Source organism: Carassius auratus, chromosome 14 (assembly GCF_003368295.1).
Source record: "Carassius auratus strain Wakin chromosome 14, ASM336829v1, whole genome shotgun sequence".
Lineage (NCBI taxonomy): Eukaryota > Metazoa > Chordata > Actinopteri > Cypriniformes > Cyprinidae > Carassius > Carassius auratus.
Window position 1 is genome coordinate 30,654,990 of NC_039256.1, and position 27,965 is coordinate 30,682,954.

At 36.3% G+C, this 27,965-nt stretch overlaps 1 protein-coding gene across 1 annotated transcript; it reads right to left on the reverse strand.

The window, feature by feature from the left end:
* On the reverse strand, window positions 1-27,956 carry LOC113114299 (kinesin-like protein KIF3A). Its single transcript, XM_026281197.1, has 17 exons — window positions 27,797-27,956; window positions 25,536-25,818; window positions 25,283-25,427; window positions 23,732-23,816; window positions 22,762-22,867; window positions 21,988-22,127; window positions 21,708-21,905; window positions 21,380-21,554; window positions 19,994-20,092; window positions 13,502-13,658; window positions 11,577-11,757; window positions 11,373-11,483; window positions 4,941-5,066; window positions 3,571-3,624; window positions 3,421-3,489; window positions 3,198-3,325; window positions 1-667 (listed from the first exon to the last, which is right to left on the reverse strand). Exons 1-17 carry the CDS (start codon window positions 27,800-27,802, stop codon window positions 619-621), a joined length of 2,112 nt encoding a protein of 703 aa, XP_026136982.1. The 5' UTR covers window positions 27,803-27,956; the 3' UTR covers window positions 1-618.
* Window positions 27,957-27,965: the final 9 nt, after the last annotated feature.

The following is a 27,965-nucleotide window of genomic DNA, read 5'->3' on the forward strand; positions in this document are numbered from 1 at the left end:
TTGTAAAATAATTTAATAATTTAAAGAGGAGTACAGGAAAAAAACAGAAAAATTTAAACATTTTTACATATTTCATAAGACTAATGGTTTACTACAGTGCACAATGGAAATACATTACAGTTAGAGTAAACTGAGCTAATGGCATCACAGCCAGGGGAACATGGCATGCACTACATATAAAAGAACAACAAAATACAATTAAGTAGCATAGCTTGTGTACACCGAGCTAAAGCAATTGCACTCTGCCAATTTAATAAAACATTCAGATTAGATTCGTTTCTCAATAGCATATTCCTGACGGCAAGCTCATCTCTTGTGTCAGATCAATAACCTGCTCGTCCCAGCCATCAGTGTAAAGCAGAATATACAGTAACAGTGTTTGTGTTAAAGGTGAAATGTGCCTTTTGGAGTGCTATAATTAAGACATGTTACAGCAAACTATCCTTACCTAAACCCAGCTTTGGAGCAGCTCTGGAGTCCTGCATATTAACCCATGATTTATTTTCTTATACACATGTCAAAGTGCCTTAATGTCACAAGACTCAGTATTCCCTAATACATATACTGGACTGGCCTTGAAAATGCACAAAATATGGTGGTCTTCATCAGACACAAGGCTCACTGTAGCAGGGATTCAATCACAGCCTCTGGTTTGGAGGAACGTTTCCTAAAAACAATGAGATTTTTAGACAGACATCTAAAATATATGCACATGACAAAAATGATGTAATTTAGATGATATAAAGAGTTTTGCATTTACATATATAATTCAGAATTGCAAAAATTGTTCAAAAGTGACAGATATTTATAATGTTACAGAAGATTTCCATTTTTAATAAATACTGCTCTTTCTTATGAACTTTCAGTTCATCAAAGAATCCTGAAAAATCTATACACTGCATCTTATTTTTTCACAAATATATTAGGTGGCTCAACTATTTTCAACATTGATAAATTATAGTAAATATATTTTTTGAGCAGCAAATATAATTAGCTTATTAGAATGATTTCTGAAGGATAATTTGACACATGAGTAATGATGCTAAAAATGTAGCTTTGATCACAGGAATAAATTACATTTTACAATATATTTAAATATAAAACAGATATTTAAAATATTTATATTTATTTAAAATGTACAATAATAATAATGTATTATTAACTAATAATAATAGTTTTTATCAAATATACGCAATCTTTGTGAGCATAAGAGACAAAGAAAAACAAAAAAAACAACAACATATAGACGCCAAACGGGTTAACAGCAGTGTACAAAATGTGAAACAGTGCAAAGAAATGCAATAATGTTTTACTCAGGATCACTCATGTTCAACTCCGAAGAGACATGCTTTATTATTATTATTACATGAAATAATTCAATACATGATACATAATGCACCTGTATATGTGTGTGTGTGTGTGTGTGTGTATATATATATACACACACACACACACACACACACACACACATACACAGGTGCATCTCAAATTAGAATGTTGTGGAAAAGTTCATTTATTTCAGTAATTCAACTCAACTTGTGAAACTTGTGTATTAAATAAATTCAATGCACACAGACTGAAGTAGTTTAAGTCTTTGGTTCTTTTAATTGTGATGATTTTGGCTCACATTTAACAAAAAACCCAACAATTCACTTTCTAAAAAAATTAGAATATGGTGACATGCCAATCAGCTCATCAACTCAAAACACCTGTAAAGTTTTCCTGAACCTTCAAAATGTTCTCTTAGTTTGGTTCACTCGGCTACACAATCATGAGAAATACTGCTGATCTGACAGTTGTCCAGAAGACAATCATTGACTCCCTTCACAAGGAGGGTAAAATGCAAACATTCATTGCCAAAGAAGCTTGGCAGAGTGCTGTATCCAAGCATGTAAACAGAAAGTTGAGTGGAAGGAAAAAGTGTGGAAGAAAAACTGAGAGAACAGCAGCCTTATGAGGATTGTCAAGCAAAATCGATTCAAGAATTTGAGTGAACTTCACAAGGTATGGATTGAGGCGGGGGTCAAGGAATCAAGATCCACCACACACAGATGAGTCAAGAGATTTGCTGAACCACAGACAACGTCAGAGGAGTCTTACCTGGGCTAAGAAGAAGAAGAACTGGACTGTTACCCAGTGGTGCAAAGTCCTCTTTTCAGATGAGAGCAAGTTTTGTATTTCATTTGGAAACCAAGCTCCTAGAGTCTGGAGGAAGGGTGGAGAAGCTCATAGCCCAAGCTGCTTGAAGTCCAGTGTTAAGTTTCCACCGTCTGAGATTATTTGGAGTACAATGTCATCTGCTGGTGTTGGTCCATTGTGTTTTTTGAAAACCAAAGTCACTGCCCCCGTTTACCAAGAAATTTTGGAGTACTTCATGCTTCCTTCTGCTGACCAGCTTTTTGAAGATGCGGATTTCATTTTCCAGCAGGATTTGGCACCTGCCCACACTGCCAAAAGCACCAAAAGTTGGTTAAGTGACCATGGTGTTGGTGTGCTTGACGGACCAGCAAACTCTCCAGACCTGAACCCCAGAGAAAATCTATGGGCTATTGTCAAGAGGAAGATGAGAAACAAGAGACCAAACAATGCAGATGAGCTGAAGACCACTGTCAAAGAAACCTGGGCTTCCAGACCACCTCAGCAGTGCCACAAACTGATCACCTCCATGCCACGCCAAACTGAGGCAGTAATTAAAGCAAAAGGAGACCCTACCAAGTATTGAGTACATGTACAGTAAATGAACATACTTTCCAACTATTCACAAAAAATGTTTTTCTTTTGTATTGGTCTTATGAAGTATACTGATTTGTTGAGGTTGTGAATTGGTGGGATTTTGTTAAATGTGAGCCAAAATCATCACAATTAAAAGGCCAAAGACTTAAACTAATTCAGTGTGAATTTAATCAATTTGAGTTGAATTACTGAAATAAATTAACTTTTCCACAACAATCTAATTTGAGAAGCACCTGTATATACAGATTTATGGATAATTTTTATATACTCTATACTTATAGTGCCAATTTCAGCAATTACATATACCTGTATACAACATCTAAAATCATACTTATTAACGCATCACATGTTAAACTACGCTGAAGGATTATTAAACCGCAACTAGTTGCAACAGTCAGATGCATTTGTGTGTGCAAAGGCGTGAACCAGAAAGTCCAAAAATAAAACAAAGCATCACACCTCACCTACGAGCAGTTTTAGGCCTGGACTTTCCACTCTTTGATGTCCGGGGCCTTTCTAGTTTCATTAGGGACTGTCTCATGCTCTCCTCAGTGTATGCCAGATAAACATGGGACAGGTCCACTTCAAACGGCTGAATCACAAAAGAGGGACAGAGGACAAAAATGAAACATGAAAAGGGAGGAGCGTACATCACGTGTGTCTAAGTAGATCTGAACGGATGCTTACATCTTTTTCTTTCTTGTCTGACACAGGTGTCTGTTTTCTCATGTTGTTGCCTGTGTAGGCCACACATTTCTAAAAAAACAAAAAATATATCAGCTGCATTATGTATTTCAATTGCACCCAAACATCATGAAATGTGTTAAAGACGCTCACCAGCTGCCATTCTCCAATGTCCTCATTCCAGTGCACATAATTCTCAATCATCTCCTGCACACAACACAACAAAAAATACATTGTTTGCATGTTTTAGTAGTGCAGCTGAAATTCTGAGATAAATATCAGATATTGTGAATATTCTTTTGGGCACTTAGAAATTCATGTTAAAATCTGAGAGTAAATAAGCAAATCTAGTACATACAGATTATTATTTTATTGAACTGCATTTGAAATATTCAATTCTTAAAGTGAAAGTTCACTATAATAATATATTTTAACTTTGTTTAACACTAATTTCCATTGTCGGCCCAAAAAAACAAAACAACGCTTCTAGCATTTCTTCTCTGTTTCAAAGAACAAAATAATACGGGTTTGGAACGGCATCAAGAGTTAATGATGATGAGGATCATTTATGGGGAAAACTATCTTGAAGATGTTCTGTACAGTTAATTTGCTAGCTTTTTTGACATTTTCGCATTTATTCTGCAAGTGCAGCATTTCACAGTTTATATTATCAGCAAAAACTGATTAATCAAACTGATTAATCTGATTAATCCGGACAAGGGAAAAAAACTAAAAATGATATGCATGCTTATTTATGCAAGTGCTGCATCCTGAAGCTCTGTGTTAGTGCAGGAGAAACAAGAAACGGAGAGAAACACAATACTTCAGTTATTAAAACAGGGTTTCTGCTGGTTAAACGAATGAAAATGTAAGTCATTTTTATGACCGAGTAAAGACAATTTAAGGAATGAATTGAATCCACACCAAACATCATGTACTTGGAGCAAAACGACAAAGAAAAAAGTCTTGTTTTCTGTAAAATTTATCAAAATTAATAAAAAAAACTTAAAGCAAATATCTACTCTGAAAAATCAACTTAATTTAAAGGATAAGTTTACATACCTCACTGACTGATGTTTGTTATTGTTTAGTTAGTTTTGCACACTTACATAGTATGTACATGAGGAACAGGACTGTAAAATAAAGTGCTAACTGATTTTTGTAATACACAATCTTCATGAATTCTTTTTTTGGTGATTTTGCGAATTTAAACTGGACCATTTAACCTAAAAAGCCTAAAACTAAATTTAGACTGACTTTGTTAAACATTGCACAATTCAAGGTTATATGTAAATGTCAGACTAAGACATCTGACATGCACATAAAGAAGGGTTTTCCCATTATCTTGAAAAAGGGTGGTTTAATGAAGCTGAACTATGAGATCTTTATCATCATGTTTTGAACACTAAGCAATTCTTGTATTCCGGTAGCTATTATTTAATCACTGGTATTTTAAAACATGCCAACAATACAGGTTGAGGAGGTTTGTCTAACAGTGCACATGCATGAGCACAAATACAGACCTGATATTCCTGAGGAATGAAGTTATCAATGATGAGCATCTGTAGCCGCAGCTCTCTGCTCAGCTGCCGGATGTTTTCCAGCAGACCTTCGATCTCTCGATGATGCTCTTGCTGCAGATCTGCCATCTGAAACAGCAGATATTCTTACCAGAGGACACGTGTATTGTAAACTATTGCCTTAAGTTAATGGAAGGGCCCTAAACTGTGATTGGATCTTAGTGAAGGAACATAAACTGAGGTTCGGATATTTAATGTCTGCATGATGCTGACCGATTGGCTGTCGTTATGTTTTTTTATAAACATTTATAGTTAATAATTCTTAATCTCCTTGTTTTATGCTTTCAGTCATTCTGAATTTTAATAACCTTGACTTTTAAGACTTGACTTTGTTTTTTAGCATTATTTCTGAACATATGTTTTAAGGCAAGTTTATGCGCCTTCATATTTCATGCATCTTTTCTGCAAAGTGATTTGTTTTACATTTACACCACGTGGAAGTTCATGTGTGCTGCACTTTCTTCAAATAGACGGTTAATTAACTCTTTCCCCGTCAGCATTTCTGAAAAAAAAAAAAAGTTTCCAGCCACCGCAAGTGATTTTAATGATTTACATAAACTTTTATGGCCTACAGTATATTGTGCTGTATGAATATCTACATATACAATACACCAAAATAAAAATCAGAGCCTCTACTTAAAACAAATAATAAAAATCAGTTTTATTCTAGCTTAAAGCATTATTTTTTTATTAACACTTGAATACAAGTAGGTTTTTTTAAGCCTAACATTCTTATCAAAAACTAGATCTGGGTAATATTCAGAATGATTATCAGAGCATAAATCCAGTAAATCGCTTCCATCAACACTTGCTCGGACATACACCGCTTCCTAGATCAACATTTTACTCCGTAACATTATACAGTTTTAATTTACATGTGGCCTATTTCTGATGATCATTATTTTTAATATGCATCTGTTTACATAAAAGATCGCTCGTTTCTCCGTCCTGTTCACGTGTGTTTTTGTTTGTGAGTTTTGTACTCGTTCAGATGATGTGTAATAGCACCCCCTAGTGTATAACAGTGAAAACAAAAAAAAAGCCGTAAAAGCGTATCTTTGGCGAGGAAGTGTTGTCTTTTAAAAGATGAAATACCTACTAAAATGCTTCTTTGATCATGTAGCGGTTACATTTGTAACCGTGTCGCTGTTGGACAGTGTTTTCTCTACTTCCTGTTGGCCTTCTGTAGCTAATCATAGCTCCATGTAGCTGTTTTTATTTTATATTTTTTCTCTATAATCTTTCTTACTATCACTGTTTGTTTGTTTGTTTTTTTAATTGTAAAATATAACTTAATTCACACCATATTTCTGATATTACCGATCAATCTTATCAGATTAACTTTGATCGTTCACTCTTCCGTGACTGCAGCACACCTGCAAAGCGTTAGCACTCGTTAGCTTGTCATTAGCGTTTTCTTTTCTCCTCTCCTCTCCTCTCTCACGCTGCAGTTTTCCACAAGTTCATCAAACAACCGCAGTAAGAATATTTCATCAAGCACGGTGAGTAATGGCTTCTCCTACAATTGTTATTTGCACCTCTTGCCACATGTACAGTTTATCTATCTCTGTCGCTGATGAGGGATTCACATGTGATAAATGCAGGGAAACAGTTAGGCTGACAGAGAAGATTTCAGAATTAGAGACACGCATCCAAACTTTAATTGAGGACAGTAAGAATGTTAGGGCTCTAGATATGGCTTTGGATGCGTCTAGCTCAGGGATTCCTGTACATTGTCCGGTTCCAGCAGAGCCCCTGCAGCAGGGCAACTGGGTGACGGTGAGGCAGCGTAGTCGTGGGTCAAAACACCGCTCTTCTGTTCCGATCAAAACATTAAACAGGTTCTCCCCACTCAGTGATGCACCCACTGAGAAACCTGATGAAAGTGCTCTAGTTATTGGTGATTCTATTGTACGGAACGTGAATATAGAGACACCAGCCACCATAGTCAAATGTTTACCGGGAGCCAGAGCGCCTGACATCTTGGCAAATTTAAAAGTGCTGGCTAATGCTAAACGTAAATACAGTAAGATTGTTATTCATGCCGGCGCTAATGATGTTCGACTTCGCCAGTCGGAGATCACTAAAAATAACTTTAAAGAGGTGTGTGAACTTGCAAGCACGATGTCAGACACTGTAATATGCTCTGGTCCCCTCCCTGCTTACCGTGGTGATGAGATGCATAGCAGATTGTCATCACTCAATGGCTGGATGTCTAAGTGGTGCCCACAGAATAACATAGGTTATATAGACAATTGGACGAGCTTTTGGGGCAGACCTGACCTGTTTAAAAGAGATGGTCTTCATCCCTCCTGGGGTGGCGCCACTCTTCTGTCTAGAAATATGGCAAATAGTCTTAGTGTTTATACTTGACTAACTGGGGCCCAGGTCAGGAAGCAGACAGACTGGCTAAACCGACCGTCTGCTAGCTGCCTCCCGTCACAGAGGTCAGTTAATTCTCAGCACATAGAGACTCTTTCACCTAGATATCACACTATAGAGACTGTGTCTGTTCCACGAACTAGAAAATACAAAAAACCTCCAAACCAAGTTAAGGTTAACAATTTAATTGAGGTTCAACAAATAAAAAAATGCAATATGGATAAACAAATGATAAAGATTGGCTTATTGAATATCAGATCCATTTCTACGAAAACACTTTTTGTAAATAATATGATAACTGATCATAATATAGATGTGCTCTGCTTGACAGAAACCTGGCTAAAACCTGATGATTACATTATTTTAAATGAGTCCACCCCCCAAGATTATTGTTATAAACACGAGCCGCGTCTAAAAGGCAAAGGGGGAGGTGTTGCTTCAATTTATAATAACGTTTTCAGGATTTCTCAGAGGGCAGGCTTCAAGTATAACTCGTTTGAAGTAATGGTGCTTCATATAACATTATCCAGAGAAACCAATGTTAATGATAAATCCCCTGTTATGTTTGTACTGGCTACTGTATACAGGCCACCAGGGCACCATACAGACTTTATTAAAGAGTTTGGTGATTTTACATCCGAGTTAGTTCTGGCTGCAGATAAAGTCTTAATAGTTGGTGATTTTAATATCCATGTCGATAATGAAAAAGACGTATTGGGATCAGCATTTATAGACATTCTGAACTCTATTGGTGTTAGACAACACGTTTCAGGACCTACTCATTGTCGAAATCATACTCTAGATTTAATACTGTCACATGGAATTGATGTTGATAGTGTTGAAATTATTCAGCCAAGTGATGATATCTCAGATCATTATTTAGTTCTGTGTAAACTTCATATAGCCAAAATTGTAAATTCTACTTCTTGCTACAAGTATCGAAGAACCATCACTTCTACCACAAAAGACTGCTTTTTAAGTTATCTTCCTGATGTATCCGAATTCCTTAGCATATCCAAAACCTCAGAACAACTTGATGATGTAACAGAAACTATTGACTCTCTCTTTTCTAGCACTTTAAATACAGTTGCTCCTTTACGGTTAAGAAAGGTTAAGGAAAACAGTTTGACACCATGGTATAATGAGCATACTCGCACCCTAAAGAGAGCAGCCCGAAAAATGGAGCGCAGCTGGAGGAAAACAAAACTAGAGGTATTTCGTATTGCTTGGCGGGAAAGTAGCATATCCTACCGAAAAGCATTAAAAACTGCTAGATCTGATTACTTTTCTTCTCTTTTAGAAGAAAACAAACATAACCCCAGGTATTTATTCAATACAGTGGCTAAATTAACGAAAAATAAAGCCTCAACAAGTGTTGACATTTCCCAACACCACAGCAGTAATGACTTTATGAACTACTTTACTTCTAAAATCGATACTATTAGAGATAAAATTGCAACCATTCAGCCGTCAGCTACAGTTTCGCATCAGACAGTGCACTATAGACCCCCTGAGGAACAGTTCCACTCATTCTCTACTATAGGAGAGGAAGAATTGTATAAACTTGTTAAATCATCTAAACTTACAACATGTATGTTAGACCCTATACCATCTAAGCTCTTAAAAGAGGTGCTTCCAGAAGTCATAGGTCCTCTTCTGACTATTATTAATTCCTCATTGTTATTAGGACATGTCCCCAAAACCTTCAAACTGGCTGTTATTAAGCCTCTCATAAAAAAGCCACAACTTGACCCCAGAGAACTAGTTAATTATAGACCAATCTCGAATCTCCCTTTTCTGTCCAAGATACTAGAAAAGGTGGTATCCTCACAATTTTATTCCTTCTTAGAGAAAAATGGTATATGTGAGGATTTCCAGTCAGGATTTAGACCGTATCATAGTACTGAAACTGCTCTCCTTAGAGTTACAAATGATCTTCTCTTATCATCTGATCGTGGGTGTATCTCTCTATTAGTTTTATTGGATCTTAGTGCTGCGTTTGACACAATTGACCACAACATTCTTTTGCATAGACTTGAACACTTTGTTGGCATCAGTGGAAGTGCCTTAGCATGGTTTAAATCGTACTTATATGACCGCCATCAGTTCGTTGCAGTGAATGAAGATGTATCATATCGATCACAAGTGCAGTATGGAGTACCTCAAGGCTCAGTTCTAGGGCCGCTACTCTTCACGCTTTATATGTTACCCTTGGGAGATATCATCAGGAAACATGGTGTTAGCTTTCACTGTTATGCTGATGATACGCAGCTCTATATTTCCTCGCAGCCCGGTGAAACACACCAATTTGAAAAACTAATGGAATGCATAGTCGATATAAAAAATTGGATGACGAGTAATTTCTTACTGCTAAATTCAGAAAAAACAGAGGTGTTAATCATAGGGCCTAAAAACTCTACTTGTAATAACCTAGAACACTGTCTAAGACTTGATGGTTGCTCTGTCAATTCTTCGTCATCAGTTAGGAACCTAGGTGTGCTACTTGATCGCAATCTTTCCTTAGAAAGCCACGTTTCTAGCATTTGTAAAACTGCATTTTTCCATCTCAAAAATATATCTAAATTACGGCCTATGCTCTCAATGTCAAATGCAGAAATGTTAATCCATGCATTTATGACTTCAAGGTTAGACTACTGTAATGCTTTATTGGGTGGTTGTTCTGCACGCTTGGTAAACAAACTACAGCTAGTCCAAAATGCAGCAGCAAGAGTTCTTACTAGAACCAGGAAGTATGACCATATTAGCCCGGTCCTGTCCACACTGCACTGGCTCCCTATCAAACATCGTATAGATTTTAAAATATTGCTTATTACTTATAAAGCCCTGAATGGTTTAGCACCTCAGTATTTGAATGAGCTCCTTTTACATTATACTCCTCTACGTCCGCTACGTTCTCAAAACTCAGGCAATTTGATAATACCTAGAATATCAAAATCAACTGCGGGCGGCAGATCCTTTTCCTATTTGGCGCCTAAACTCTGGAATAACCTACCTAACATTGTTCGGGAGGCAGACACACTCTTGCAGTTTAAATCTAGATTAAAGACCCATCTCTTTAACCTGGCATACACATAACATACTAATATGCTTTTAATATCCAAATCCGTTAAAGGATTTTTAGGCTGCATTAATTAGGTAAACTGGAACCGGAACACTTCACAAAACACCGTACTTTCTACATCATTAGAAGAATGGCATCTATGCTAATATTTGTCTGTTTCTCTCTTGTTCCGAGGTCCCCGTGGCCACCAGATCCAGTCTGTGTCCAGATCAGAGGGTCACTGCAGTCACCCGGATCCAGTACGTATCCAGACCAGATGGTGGATCAGCACCTAGAAAGGACCTCTACTGCCCTGAAAGACAGCGGAGACCAGGACAACTAGAGCCCCAGATACAGATCCCCTGTAAAGACCTTGTCTCAGAGGAGCACCAGGACAAGACCACAGGAAACAGATGATTCTTCTGCACAATCTGACTTTGCTGCAGCCTGGAATTGAACTACTGGTTTCGTCTGGTCAGAGGAGAACTGGCCCCCCAACTGAGCCTGGTTTCTCCCAAGGTTTTTTTCTCCATTCTGTCACCGATGGAGTTTCGGTTCCTTGCCGCTGTCGCCTCTGGCTTGCTTAGTTGGGGTCACTTCATCTACAGCGATATCGTTGACTTGATTGCAAATTAAAACAGACACTATTTCATCTGAACAGAGATGACATCAATGAATTCAATGATGAACTGCCTTTAACTATCATTTTGCATTATTGAGACACTGTTTTCCAAATGAATGTTGTTCAGTGCTTTGGCGCAATGTATTTTGTTTAAAACACTATATAAATAAAGGTGATTGATTGACATTTTAATGTTGACTAGTTCAAGGTACTGCAGAAAGGCTAGGATTAAGTTTTAAAACTGCACTTGTACTTTTGACAACACAATTGTGAACGGTGCTATTTGAAAGCTTCATGACATTTACTGCACCTCAGATTTCGCCGCCATCAACATGGTCCACACTTTCTTCAGTTTTTTGGTCTTGCCTTGGGCTTCTTCCTGTAAACTGGTGTATTTCTCCTCGATGTCCAAGCGCTCTTGCTGTTTAGAGACATTTGCAAGCATGAATTACTATGTAATGATAAAACTATACAAGATTATTGGTCAAGCATGAACCGCTTTGTCCAGCTCTACCTCCTTTTCTTCTAGTTCTCTCCGGAGCTGCTCGGCCCTCTTCCTCCTCTCCTCCAGTTCATTGTTGGATTCTTCTAGAAGCTTCTCCTGCTCCTCAGCTTTAGCCAGTAAATCAACTCCTCCAACAATAACCCTCTTCTCCAGAGTAGACAGCTTCTCGAGCAATAAGTGATGCTCCTGTCTGAGATGCAGGAAACAACACAAGACGTGACATTAGTATACTCCTACACTTATATACAGTATTGTTCAAAATAATAGCAGTACAATGTGACTAACCAGAATAATCAAGGTTTTTTGTATATTTTTTATTGCTACGTGGCAAACAAGTTACCAGTAGGTTCAGTAGATTCTCAGAAAACAAATGAGACCCAGCATTCATGATATGCACGCTCTTAAGGCTGTGCAATTGGGCAATTAGTTGAAAGGGGTGTGTTCAAAAAAATAGCAGTGTCTACCTTTGACTGTACAAACTCAAAACTATTTTGTACAAACATTTTTTTTTTCTGGGATTTAGCAATCCTGTGAATCCCTAAACTAATATTTAGTTGTATGACCACAGTTTTTTAAAACTGCTTGACATCTGTGTGGCATGGAGTCAACCAACTTGTGGCACCTCTCAGCTGTTATTCCACTCCATGATTCTTTAACAACATTCCACAATTCATTCACATTTCTTGGTTTTGCTTCAGAAACAGCATTTTTGATATCACCCCACAAGTTCTCAATTGGATTAAGGTCTGGAGATTGGGCTGGCCACTCCATAACATTAATTTTGTTGGTTTGGAACCAAGACTTTGCCCGTTTACTAGTGTGTTTTGGGTCATTGTCTTGTTGAAACAACCATTTCAAGGGCATGTCCTCTTCAGCATAGGGCAACATGACCTCTTCAAGTATTTTAACATATGCAAACTGATCCATGATCCCTGGTATGTGATAAATAGGCCCAACACCATAGTAGGAGAAACATGCCCATATCATGATGCTTGCACCTCCATGCTTCACTGTCTTCACTGTGTACTGTGGCTTGAATTCAGAGTTTGGGGGTCGTCTCACAAACTGCCTGTGGCCCTTGGACCCAAAAAGAACAATTTTACTCTCATCAGTCCACAAAATGTTCCTCCATTTCTCTTTAGGCCAGTTGATGTGTTCTTTGGCAAATTGTAACCTCTTCTGCACATGCCTTTTTTTTAACAGAGGGACTTTGCGGGGGATTCTTGAAAATAGATTAGCTTCACACAGACGTCTTCTAACTGTCACAGTACTTACAGGTAACTCCAGACTGTCTTTGATCATCCTGGAGGTGATCATTGGCTGAGCCTTTGCCATTCTGGTTATTCTTCTATCCATTTTGATGGTTGTCTTCCGTTTTCTTCCACGTCTCTCTGGTTTTGCTCTCCATTTTAAGGCATTGGAGATCATTTTAGCTGAACAGCCTATCATTTTTTGCACCTCTTTATAGGTTTTCCCCTCTCTAATCAACTTTTTAATCAAAGTACACTGTTCTTCTGAACAATGTCTTGAACGACCCATTTTCCTCAGCTTTCAAATGCATGTTCAACAAGTGTTGGCTTCATCCTTAAATAGGGGCCACCTGATTCACACCTGTTTCTTCACAAAATTGATGACCTCAGTGATTGAATGCCACACTGCTATTTTTTTGAACACACCCCTTTCAACTAATTCAACTAATTGCCCAATTGCACAGCCTTAAGAGCGTGCATATCATGAATGCTGGGTCTCATTTGTTTTCTGAGAATCTACTGAACCTACTGGTAACTTGTTTGCCACGTAGCAATAAAAAAATATACGAAAAACCTTGATTATTCTGGTTAGTCACATTGTACTGCTATTATTTTGAACAATACTGTATATTGGCTCTATATAGAGATGGACAACAGATCTGTTGGACAGATTCAATGGCTCACTGGGCTTTGAGAAGGTCTTTCTCTCTCTTCTCAAGCTCTGCACGTGCTTTGTTCCTCTCTTCCTCCTCCATGTCCAGTTTGGCCTCCAATGCTTTCCGCTCCTCTTCGATCTTAGCTTGCATCTCCACCATCTTGTCAGGAGACACCTTCTTCCTCCCTTAACATGAAACAGATATAAAAACAGATAAAACCATGAGAAGAAACATATAGAAACACTTGTGCATTATGCAAGTGCACGGAAGCAAAAGATGCAAGATAGTACATTTAGCAGCGACCTCTTACCAAACTGAAATACATCCCAGTTTCTTTGTGAGCTGGTAACTGACGCTGCTTCCAATGCACCATAGATATTACATTAAGTATTTCAACATATTTCATATGCAATGCTGGGTGGATTACTAAAAAAATATAGTCTGTTATAAATAAAAATTTATATGATGATACACATGCAGTCTGATTACTTTTGAGCCAACTCGATCAACACATTGAATGTGATTCCTGCATACCATACTAATGGGGAAAAAAGAAAAAGAAAAAAGAAGGGAAAAAATGCATTAAATGGCAGGGGTTCATAAAAAAGCTGTAGGCTATTCAAGAAAAGCTAATAATTAATGAAATGTCAAAAGAACGGGAATCCCTACATTACATGAACAAACATTAATAAGCATGAAAACATTACATGGCCAAAAAAAAAAAAACTTTCCAGTTTTGAAATGTTTTTATTGATAATTCATAAAGGTCATTGCATATGCCGAAGACATATTACACAACTATGTGTTGGCAGTGTTAAGCAACGTGCATAATGTTTGGTCTCATTTATAATGTCGGAGATTCATTTAGAAAGGAAAATCTGAGCTTTGTTGATGTAACATTTTTCACGTAAGATGACCAAAGGTGGATGACAATGTGATTTCTTGCTGTCATTTATGGTGAATGAAATGCTTGGATCTGAGATCCACCCAAAAATCAACAGACAAATTATATTGTGCATTAAGGAAATGGATATTATGTGGCATTCACTGGTGGATGCAAAAGAGGTCAACAGATTTTACTCATCCTCAGTGTTACCTAATCACTGAGGCACACAGCTGAATCCCTTCTACCTAAAATATTTACTTGAAGTTAATATTTCAATAATTTAACAACACATTTGCATGTTCAAAATTCTCTGATGTAGGTTACTGGTGACATGTTGTGCATGTAAACACTGTATTAAGTGTTTTATCTTGAGATTTGGTTTTATTTTACAAGTATTTATTAGTTTAAATTTAGACATTTTATTGATTTAATTTATTCTTAGCTTTCATTGCTCATCTCACAAAAATGCAAACATCCTAGTTTAAGAAACCCTGTGAAAATACAGGGCTCAGCATTTCTTTCTTTCTCCAGCTTGACTTATGTGAACAATCTCACCTTCACCTCGCTTTTCAGAATCTTCTGATTTTTAATCATTTTAAATTAAAAGCAATTTCAAAATTAAAAGGCAGATTTTATACATTTTTGATGGTCGGCAAGAGGCTTTAATGATCTCAGAGCAGTTGAAGCAGGAAAATAAGATGCCAAACTGAGCTATAATTTTCTTGGAGATCAGTTAAGACACATTAGAGATCTGACAATGTCCACTGAAAGTGATTAAAGGTGCTGTATGCAAATGCTAATGACTGACAGCTACTGAAGTCCAAATTCAAAATACTGGAAAGAGTTATTGGATGGATTGATTCTTTTTAGGATCTGGCAACATGGAGATTGAAATCCTATTGGTTGAACTGGCAGTGGGCGGAGTCACACAGACCAAAACAAAAACAGACATTCTGACACGGGACGCACATTTTAAAGTATAATAACTAGCTGTAGCATGATTTTCAGAGAAACAAGCATATGAACTTAGCATGTTTCCTAAATATCTGCAAACAAATTAGTAATTTTATGCTTTAGTACCGTCCAAAAAATACATAAAGCACCTTTAAATATCACACACCTTATTATAAAACTAAAAGTTTTTGTGGGACGGTAAAACTCAGGATAAAACCAAGCAGATTTCTATAGTCTGGTTGGTATGCGCGGTTGAGCTGATGAGGAGATAGTAACACCAACCTCTTGTGTCTTGAATTTAGAGCAGAGAAGTCACATGGCCAGCACATTGCACAAGAAGAGAGAAAACAGAAGCACATATCATCTCATCTAAATGTCTTTAGAAGGGGAATCAGGTTTGCAGTTTGGGTCTGTGTGAAATAAGACCGCATTACTGATCATTAGGTTGATGCAGAGAGAAACTGTGAGATGCACCAGATAGGAAGATGATAAACATGAAGTAATCAGATTCCAGTTTAACTGAAAGAGGTGACGCCTGAACCATATATAGAGTTCCTGTCGGAAGAAGTGACGGTGTCCTATATTCAGCTTCTGCTGTTTCAATGAATCTGCTACCCACTGATTCAAGTTATTACACATCTGTTTAATGCTTATTAAAATAAAGAATAGACTGATGAATAATTTAATTTGTGTCGTTTATTAGACGTTATTAGAAGATGGGTAGATTGTCAGATTATCAGCGTGTACTGCGTTGAAGCTTGAGCATTCAAGATCATTTCAAGTTTTTTTTTTTTTATCTAATATACATCACAGTGTGGGCTGAGACTACTATTCAAAAGTTTTAAAGAATTTAATATTTCTGTTCATCAAGGGTGCTTTTAATTGATCAAAAGTCAATTTAATATAATAATTTTTTTAATATATTAAATTTAATGTAATATATAAATACTGTTCTTCTGAACCATTTATTTATCAATTAATTCTAAAAACTATTTAAAGTTTCTACAAAAAAAAAAAATGTTTTCAACATAAAATACTGTTTTTAACATTAATTATAGCAAGAAATGTTTCTTGAGCAGCTAAAATGATTTCTGAGGAGCATGTGACACTTTTTGACAACCTCGAACATAGAAATAAATTACATTTTAACATATATTCATAATATTACAGTGTTGTGATCAATCAGATGCCGCATTTATTACCTAAGAGATTATTTCAAAAAATTTCCTTTGTTTTTTTTATGATATCGATCCCAAACTTTGGAATGATATAGTGTACATTTACATGATCACTGGACTGTGCTGATGTCTGAGTGCAATAGGGATTGTGTATTTGGGAAAGAAGGTGACTGAGGGAGCACAGAGGTAGGAATGATTCACATTATCCGTGTACTGCATCCACTCGCTAGTCTGGGCTCTCTCCTCAAAGTGCATTGCTAAAAAACAGGCAAAGTCTGAACTACAGCTGCCACTGTCTGCAAGAGAGAGACTGAAAGACCAGCAACCAACAACACCACATCGATCAGACGCAGAGATATAGAGAACAACCAAGATACCGAGAAAGAGACAAAAATACATCTCAAACGGATTTTTCACAGAAATTGTCAATCAATTGTGTATTTTTCTATATTTTATTACTGTATTGTATTTGGGCTGCAACTAACGATTAATCGGATTAAACCCCCTATTTTCTTTATTCTAATTTTACAGACAAAAACACACTATTCTACATTGTGTCCGATGTCCTTCAGACAAATGTGCCGACTGAATGCTATGAAAACATACAGTGCTTAGCAATGTATTAGAGCACCTGTCGTAAGACAAAACAAATATTTTAGGAATCTGTCAAAAAAAAATAAAAAAATGTTTTTGGACAAATAAACTAAAACAACGAAATGGTATTAATTCACATAACAACACTTTGATAACAGCTCACAAGCTGTAAATTATATTACAGCACTAAAAATAGCTTACTACAGTTTCTAAAAACCTTACGCATATTGGTGGGCTAATCAACACAGAAAGCTAAACAATTATTTTGGTAATTACCAATAGTATTACAGTTTTTTTTATTCGCTTTGGTACTATTTTCACAAGCAAGGTGTACATTTTCACAACTCATAGTACTAATATCACATCAGATCATCAAAAGTGCACTTTTTTCAAACATTTCAGCATATTTTCGATTGTGTTAGTACAATACACAAAACCACAAAGTATCCTTTTCACTACACAGAATAAGTGTTTCATCTTAATAAATGTTTCATTCACAGTAACCGCCTTTCATAAATCTCTTACTATCAAACTTTAGATTTTCATCTCTTCTCGTTCAGTACACGTCTTCTCGTTCAGTATACATTTGTCTATTATTTAATCCAACTGATCTTAATGGTTAATCACTGAACCTTTTGGTAAACCTATAGATTTTAAATTGGTTTGTCAGGAATATACAGTATATGGATTTTGAGAACTACAGAAATAAAAATGCGTGTTTGTACGAACATATTGCTGGTGGGGGGAGTGCATGTACAGTTCTCTCTCCACCTTCAATACCACGACTTAGGTGCCCTTGAGCAAGGCATCGGACCCCCAACTGCTCCCCGGGCGCCGCAGCATAAATGGCTGCCCACTGCTCCGGGTGTGTGCTCACAGTGTGTGTGTTTGTGTTCACTGCTCTGTGTGTGTGCACTTCGGATGGGTTAAATGCAGAGCACAAATTCTGAGTATGGGTCACCATACTTGGCTGAATGTCACTTCACTTTCACTTTCACATTAATTGTGATGTGAATGAGAATCTATGGCCAAATGCTCAATACAGGCTTGATCCAAATTAATGTAATGTGTGCACTAAATGTTATGTTTTCTTCTCATTTAGTTAAATTTCATTATAGAAAATATACCTATGTTACAATTATATCTGAAATATAAAAACTAATTTGCTCAAATTATCATTCACTTGATTACACATAGGTTGGATATTTTGGAAATTGTAGATCATGTAAATGTTGGGTAATGTATTAAATATATTGGTATATAAAAGTGTATTGCCTAATGTGAAAACTGTGTAATCTGTCTTTTACAGCACTGTAGCATATTCATTTCAGCACTTCTAAGGCCGATTTGAAACCAGTATCTTGCATTGTTTGCCGTTGGATGAACTGAATGTTAAAAGCACTAAACTGAAAGAAGATCATACTGTTGTGTTTCAGTGATTAAACCAAATGTTCTCATTACATATTACAATAATCTTGTGTTTGAAACAATGATTATATGAAATGAAAACATGTGCAACTGAATGAAAGCATGAGATCAGGTTTTGAAAGAATGACTAGCTGTGTTACAAGTGTGATCAGTTTGGATTTTTGTACTAAGAGTTTTGAAAATGTACACCTTATTTGTGAAAATAGTACCAAAGCGAATAAAAAAAACTGTAGTTAAGTGGCACAAACATTACAAAATTGGTTAAAAACCTTACATAATTTTTTAAAATAAATGTGTTAATCACTGTAAGCTATATAGTGAATATAGTTTAAATCTGTAGATAAAAAATTATAACAATATAATAAGATAATAAAGGCAAATAAAATCAAAATCTTCTTTATCCTGTAAAAGCGTCTGATATTTATATCCAGACAATTACATGCTGCTGTTCCTTCACTGTTCCTACTCTTATAAATTACTCGCACTGCATGTTGACTTTTGAACCAATGTTTAACAACAGATATTTCAGCACAATGAATGTTTTTGCGCTGAATATTGTCTCCATCGCCTTTCTGTGTTTCATCTGTTTAACGCTGGCACACTTTCAGTAAAGATTTCAACTTAACGCACACTGTCAGGACAGGCTTTTATGTAATAATGGAAAGGCTTGTGTGAATTCGTGACATTTACAGACAAGGATATGACCATTAACTGAAAGTTTTTAATGCATGCATTTTTTCAGCATTTGTCACTAAGACAAATCCCTTGTGTGTGTAAACATACTTGCCAAAAAACCTCTTTTTGATTCTGAAATCTTGAAAAGTGAAGGGCAGCTAGATTTCCTGATTCACACACGCTTGTGGAACTTATGAAGCTTAAACTGCGGTCATTAACGCAAAAAGGGGAAAATCAAATAATCACGGCATCCTGAAATTGGTGATCATTTTCCACTTCAGCGTTTCGCTCAAACCGAGGCAGATAATATCATTTCAGCATGGCAAAAAAAACTGCATTAAGTTGCATTTTTCCACTAGTGGTCCGACAGATGTGGGCACAGACAAAGACTTCAGAGAGTCATTGCCAGGCATTAACTGTTTTGAGTTCATGACGCACAATGAAACTACATTTGTTTGATCTAATGGTCTAGACAAGCAAACCAAAGCCACACTATCTGATATACGGCAATTAAAACCTAGATGACATCAGTGTACCGGCAGTATTGTACACCAGATGCATATATAGCTTTTAATCCAAAAGTTTAATACATAATCCTGAATGGAAGTTTAACGTCTTGATGTTTTAGCATTAATAAGATCAAAGACAAAAACAAATAAAAAAAAGCTCCTGATTACAAAGACGATTATTTGAAGCAGCTCTTGTGGCTAAAAGCCAAAACCACAGTCTGCATCATCTTTCTAAGAGACCTCTCTGACTAAAGTTGCCCAGTCATGAAATGGAAATGATAAGTGGAGGTTCTTACCTCTTCGTTTCCTGCGTCTCTCGCCTCCATCTCCGACTTCATCTTCACCCTCATCCATGTCATCTGATCCACTGCCTTCAGAGCCGGAGATCTCCTCACCTGAACAGTAATAAACCTTAATACAGGATTGTGTACTGATATCAATGCTCTGCACTAGGGCTGCACGATGTGTCGTTTAAGCATCGATATCGCGATGTACGAATCGAATCCACGATAGTCACATCGCAGGATGTGTAATGTAGGCTGTCGTAGTTGATCCGTTATTCATTAAGCGTACAGGCCAGCTGCCTTGGCGAATTAATTGTACAGCTTAACCATCATAGAGTGAAAGTTTATAATTTGCATGTGTTTTTAAGTCCAGTCAGTGTAAGAGCGCGAGAGAGAGAGAGTGCGAGCGAGAGACAGAGGGAGAGAGATAGAGAGAGAGAGAGCGCGAGCGAGCCCCTGCCGCACGCTCACCGTCTTCAAACAACACGAGCGCTTTCTTGCTCTCTCTCCCTCGTGCATATTAATCAATTGACACAATGGAGTCGATATTAATATAATTTAAAATGAGAATGTAAGTGTGCTCACCCCATTTTGTTTGTAAGAAAAAATTAGATTAGATTTCATATCGCAATATTATATATCACAGAAAAATAAATATTTTTTCCCAATATGGTGCAGCCCTAGTCTGTACCTACACTCTAGAGGACAACCACTGATGCATTTACCCCCAAAAAATTAAGTCATTGGTAACCAAAACAGCTTTGTTACTAATGATCTTCAAAATACCTTCTTTTATGTTCCACAAAAGAAAATAAAGTCATTGGGTTTGCGTAAATGATGGCATAATTGATGTATTTTTGGGTGAACTATTCCTTTAAAGATTTTTTTACCTTATTTCTTCCCTTTTTAATGACATAATACTCTAAATAAGAAACTAAAACTACCAGTGTGTGGCGGTAAATGTCTTTACGAATCTTTCATACGATTTTTCAACAATGTATTATTTCCTGCAGAGACACTTCAGATACGCATTGTTTACCATGGTGCTTTTAAACTGCTCGAATTATCATTGGAAATGCTTCGAAAAAGATAATACAGTCTATCATATTATAATGAGATTACTAGCTACTGTAAAATAATGTACAGTACCAAAATCTTTGTTCGCTTTGTTTTAGGCATTTTTAAAAAAAGAGCGCATCTACAATGGATCCACACGTCTAGCTAACACGTCTAGGTTATCGGCTTTCATATTTAAGTAATTATCTCTCAAAATTTTCATATTGTTGCATCCCTACTATGTAGTCAATGCAGCTCTCTATACATTACAGAGCCAATGAGTCACATCCTGAAGAGCAACCCTGACAAATACATGACACAGCCGAAACTGATGAGGTGTACCTTCTTCAAGTTTTTTCTTGAGGTCTTCAATTTCTTTCTGAAATTGACGCAGCAGTGCATCCTTGGGGTCCTCATTAATCCTGGCCTTATTCTTGATGTTTTTGGCACGGTTGGCATAACGGAGAGTACTGATGGTTTCATCGTAGTTGTAATCTGCCGGGCCGATGTTTGCACACTGCAAAATAAGAGAGAGATAAAACAGCATTATACTGTGTGCACTACTTTCACAGAAATCTGACTGATTTATGATGAATGTTAACCATTTTATGAAAAATTTAATCAACGATTGGGATACTATATAAGCCAAGGCTTGTACGAGTCTTGGTACCATCATTGTCTTGGAGTTTCCTCCTAGTGAGTCCTGTAAGAGTCGTGTGAGTTTTGAGTTCCTGTAGGGCACGTGGGTGCTTTTTCCATCCACTAGTGCAGAGATAACATTTCCCAAGGTGGACAGAGACAGGTTGATTTTTGTAGCCTCTTTAAGACGTTGACCTGTGGCTCCTGTTTTTCCCTGTCTTTCAGAGCCCTGAGCAACAAAACCTCCTCGTCAGTAATGGAAAGAAAACCAAAACGATGTAAAGTTTATCCACATGACGTGGACTACTTACCGCAAGATCCACCAAGTGTAGCTTTCCCATGCGCACATGCTGATTTCCATCTACACCCTTCTCACTGCACTCAATAGTTATGGTGAAGATAGCATGAGAACGAGAGCTGTGCTCGTTCATATTAGTCGCACCCACAGACCCTGGGCAAGGTCAAATAAACACAAGCACAATTGTGACCCTGGACCACAAAACCAGTCTTAAGTTTCATTTTCTTGAAATTTAGATATATACAGCATCTGAAAACTGAATAAATAATCTTTCCATTGATGTATGGTTTGTTGGTAGGAAAATATTTGGCCGAGATACAACAATTTGAACATCTGGAATCTGAGGGTGCCAAAAAATCTACATATTGGGAAAAGTGCCTTTAAAAATGTCCAAATGAATTCTTAGCAATACACATTACTAATCAAAAATTAAGTTCAATTTACGGTAGGAAATTCACTAAATATCTTCATGGAACATGATCTTTACTTAAAATCCTAATGATTTTTGGCATGAAAGAAAAAACAAAAATTCTGACCCATTCAATGTTTTTTTGGTTATTGCTAAAAATACCCCAGTGACTTAAGACTGGTTTTGTCCTCAAGGGTCACATACGCCGAGCTTCCTCTCTAGAGAGTAATACTCTTGTTCTGATCAAAACATTTTTCTGTATTATTATTAGAATTATTAATTTAAATATTAGATTAGAAATAAAGCAGTCATCCATGTCCGCAACACAAAAAAACTGAAAATCGTGTTTAATAAATAAAATAATTCAAAGAGACTCACGATTTTTGTGTCCAAGGGTCATAATCCGGTCCATATCGTCAGCATTGTTTACCACGTATCCAGAAAGATCTTTGATGTAAACTCCTACATCAGGTCTCTCCTTGACCTGTATTTTGAGTTTAGTATTCATCAATCTCAGAAATCCATTAAGATGCGCAACTAAATGTTAAATATTCAAAGTCAGGCTTCCTCAATAACAATGGAACTAAAATGACGTCTAAAAGGTTATACGTTCAAAAGATTGGGGTTAATAAGATTTCTTTCTTTTTTTAATTTGAAAGAAATTAATCCTTTACTTCAAGAAGGACAGATTAAATGTATCATTAGTGATGCTACAGTGTCATTTATAATGCAACAAAATATTTTTGTTTTAAATAAATGCTGTTTTTTTTTCTATTTATCAAAGAACCTTGAAAATTTGTTTCCACAAAAATAGAAATGATGCTGAAAGTTCAGCTTAGATCACAGAAATAGAGAAATCTTTTTAAATTGGAATAATATTTCACAATATTACTATTTTTATTCATATAAATGCAACCTTGGTAAACATAATATTTAAAAAAAAACATTAGAAAAGAAAGTGAAAAGACTCCAAACTTTCGAATGGAAGTGTACGTTGTTTAGCTATTTAAGTGTTCATCAAAAACAAAAATCTAAAACTAGACTGTATTGAATAAGATAAGTGTGATGTGTGAAATGTGACATTCCAATTTGTAGCTGAAAGCATTATCAAATATCAAATAAAGAAAAATATTTTATAAACAATCCCACAAAGAATTCTCTGAATGATCAAATTCTGTTTGATGTGTTTAAATTCTACAGAAAACGATGCCACTTTCTGTAGAATTCTGTGGGTGCAGAAACCATGCGGATGTACGCATGCATTAGTCATGACCTATATTAGAGTGTCCGCTTAACAACACACCTAATGCAGCGATGAGGGATATGTTGAAATATGTTGGTTTCTCACCTCCAGCCTCTGCATCTGGTCCTTTCCCAACAGGTCTCTCACATCCTCATTGTATATTTCCAAATAAGAAACTCTTACCAGAAACCTAAAAGATAACACATCTTAACACTCTGCACATCTCTGATAAGGTTTAAAAGACGTGTAATGAAAAAGCAAGAAACCAGCCTTAAGTCGCTTGGGTGTATTTGTAGCAATAGCCAAAAAACATTGAATGGGTCCAAATTATAATTTTTTCTTTTATGCCAAAAATCATTAGAATATTAAAGGGTTAGTTCACCCAGATAGGAAATTTATGTAATTAATAACTTACCCTTCATGTTGTTTCAAACCCGTAAGACCTCCGTTTATCTTCAGAACACAGTTTAAGATATTTTAGATTTAGTCCGAGAGCTCTCAGCCCCTCTATTGAAGCTGTGTGTACGGTCTACTGTCCATGTCCAGAAAGGTAAGAAAAACATCATCAAAGTAGTCCATGTGACATCAGAGGGTCAGTTAGAATTTTTTGAAGCATCAAAAAAAATTTTGGTCCAAAAATAGCAAAAACGACGACTTTATTCAGCATTGTCTTCTCTTCCGTGTTTGTTGTGAGAGAGAGTTCAAATCAAAGCAGATGGATATCCGGTTTGCGAACGAATCATTCAGTTCACCAAATCAAACTGAATCATTTTAAACTGTTCGCATCTCTAATACACATTAATCCACAAATGACTGAAGCCATGAATGAGTCAATGTTTTGTTCGTTATCTGGCTCGGCTCGGTGTTCATCTTCACAGCAGTTCAGTCAGTGTACTGTTTGAGTGCATGCATTACTCCGGGATATTGGTTTGTTTTAACTCAGAGTCAGCCACATTAAAAAAGTTAACAGCTTCAGTCATTTGTGGATTAATGCGTATTAGAGATGCGAACCGTTTAAAACGATTCAGTTTGATTTGGTGAACTGAATGATTCGTTCGCTAACCGGATATCCAGCTGCTTTGATTTGAACTCTCTCTCACACAGACACGGAAGAGAAGACAATGCTGAATAAAGTCGTCGTTTTTGCTTTTGCGTTTTTGCGTCGTATTAGCTTCCATGGAGGGACTGAGAGCTCTCGGACTAAATCTAAAATATCTTAAACTGTGTTCTGATGATGAACGGAGGTCTTACGGGTTTGAAACAACATGAGGGTAAGTTATTAATTGCATAAATTTGCTATCTGGATGAACTAACCCTTTAAGTATAGATCATTTTCCATGAAGATACTTAATTTTCTACCGTAAATTTATCAAAACGTAATATTTGATTAATAATATGCATTGCTAAGAATTAATTTGGACAACTTTTAAAGGTGTTTTTTTTTTTTTTTGCACTATTTTCAAATAGTTATATCTCAGCCAAATATTGTACCGTGCATCAATGGAAAGCTTATTTATTCAGCTTTCAGCTGATTTATAAATCTCAATTTCAAAAAATTTACACATATGACTGGTTTTGTGCTCCAGGGTCAAAAAGTATCTTAATTATTAATCATGCATTGACACAAAGACTTTTGAACAGCACAGCAATCCTCACCGGGTGTCGCCTTCTGCTTTTGCAATATGACCAAATATATGAGCAAATGAATTTGGGATGATTCCTCTGAGCTCAGGCACTGCTCTGACGCCCTCCATAGTGAACGTCTTCCCCGTTCCTGTCTGGCCGTATGCAAATATGGTTCCTCAAAACAAACAATACAATTATAATCTTCAACATCTCAAACTTGCAAATCAAACAGATATAAACATGAAAATACATGCAATTAATATATCTATTGTCTTTGACTTACCATTGTAGCCCTCTAATACGGAGTCAACAATCGGTCGAGCTGTTAAATTATACACATCCAGCTGTTTGCTGTCTGGACTGAACACTGTGTCGAATGTGAACGTCTTTGGCGGCTCACTGCTCATATCAAGTTTGTTAACAGTAATCGTTCCCCGGTTCTCGTCTACAGCGACGGCCTGCTTGTGTCCCATCATCTTCTCCTTCTCGTTCAGGGGTCGACATCTCACCACCACCTTCACGTTATCACTCACCTCCACCTTCTCAGGTTTATCCATCTTATTACTCTGGACAAGCGGAAACCGGTTAAAAAAATGTTAGTGAACAACCATCAGTTTAAAAACTATGAATTAAAATAAGTTAACGCGGGACCATCTGTTTGTCAGCACAATGGAAGTCCACCATTAGAAATCCATCATGAAACTATGAAAATGCATTATAGAAATACGTGATTATTGATTTTGTAAAATCTAAACTATCAATTGTCCTTAAATATGTTTACAAACACAATGTCAGTTAAGAGCAGCGTTGGGAAGTAATTAGTAACAAGTAACTAAATTACATAATTTGATTACAAATAAATGTAATCGGTTACGTTTACTGAGAAATAATGTGTAACTCAATTACAGTTACTTATGAAAATGTTTTTCACACACATCCACATGCCAATACAATTGATTTCTTTCATAAATTGCATTGTCTGATCTAAAATATTAGACAGCAATGTTTCATGAGTTAAGGACAAAGAATAGGACACATGCTTATTTAATAACTGTTTGATTTCATATCTGTCTTTATGTATATGCTTTATTTTTAAGATTAACTGTTTATTTGTTTTCCAAGCCATTGTTGGATGCCAGTGTTTCCTTTCATCATAACTACGCAAAGATTTGATTTCATATTTCTTGCAACATCTTAAATCTGTGTAAGGTGAGACACTGCAGGTGAACAGGGTAAAAAAATTAACTAATAGTAATCACCTTACTTACCAAGTTGATTGATTACATTGATAAATGCAAATATTTTTTGTATTACAAGTTTTTTCAAATGTTATGTTTAAATATGCAAATGAGGCATTATTTAATAAAATATGCGCTAATTTGCAAAATTTCTAGTACAAAAATCTGAAGTCGGTTTCAATTCTTGTTTTATTTTTTTGGCATATTAGACTCAAATGTTTTTACATTGGGTATCTCTTTTTGTCACTGAATAATTCAGAAAAAACAGCTGGAAAACAATATATTTTCTCAACATAGGGAGGTAATAAAATGATGTGTATAATCAAGAAAATTATATATGAACAAATCCCTCTGTAGAAACCTTCATAATATACTGTAAACAGGAATAAAAATGTAAAGTTTGGTGTGTGTAAGTGCTCCTGAAGTGGAGATTTATGGTTCAGTGTTGGAGAAAATACTCATTTTAAGAAAACGGCCTTTAAAAATATTGTAATTGAATTCTACTGACACAAATATATAAAGTGCAATGAAAGAAACACTTAACAGTGTCTTTTGGATGTTTTCTTTCCATATGTTTCACTTTATGAAAATCCAAAAAGCCCAAAATCTAAAAACTGATAGGTGCATGAAAAAAACATTGTTTTTGCATGCAGTGTCTACCAGAATGATCTCAAAGTAAGTCTGATTTTGAGGTGGTTGTGTTTTAATTAAATTCTAATCATCATTCAAGTGATGAAGGATGACGCTCATAGGTAAACAAACACCAAATAACATTGTTGTTGTTTTTATGCGTGAACTAAGTTTTTCTTAATGCTTAATTTAACTTTTACTGTAAAGGTCACTTGATGTTGAATGTATCTGAAAGGTGGGGTTGATGTTGCTAAGCAGCGGATATGACCGCTAACAGCTAAATTAGCAAACAACAACAAAAGACGATTTATTATTTTAAACGCAGAACATTGTTATTTATCTGTTGTATGCGGGTTTAACGTAATTCCTCATTAATTTAAATAAATCTGACTCGTTGAGAGATTATAATATCGTTAACCCGAGCTTGCTATTAAGCTAATAAGTAGCAGGAGGCTAGCTTGATGTGCACAAAACAGTTCTGCTCACAGAAAGAACAAAAACAATTCATCATCGCATGATAATTAAATGAATCGTAGAATTGAACAATAAGGGTAAACGCTGTCAAATAACAGTCTGTGGATATCTGCAGGAGATTCCGGTTGCAAAGGAATGATGGGAAGGTGGGGCATAACAACACACACATTACACTGCGATAGATAGAAGATTACAATCTTACCGGCATTTTTAGAATTGGATATATGGGTCTTTATTTAAAAACTAAAGTAATGAGATTTCGTCAGGAATGACCATCGATGAGCTCTTTCGGTGGATGGTGTATTTTTCCAGCTCAAGCGCCCATCCCAATCAGAGCGTAATGCGCATGCGTGTTTACATATTGATGGACA

Coding starts and splice junctions, on each gene's coding strand:
- LOC113114299 (XM_026281197.1), bottom strand. Junction 25,428..25,535: donor CGTATTAGAGGGCTACAATG/GTAAGTCAAAGA, acceptor GTTTGTTTTGAG/GAACCATATTTGCATACGGC. Junction 22,128..22,761: donor GACCCTTGGACACAAAAATC/GTGAGTCTCTTT, acceptor GACCTTGCCCAG/GGTCTGTGGGTGCGACTAAT.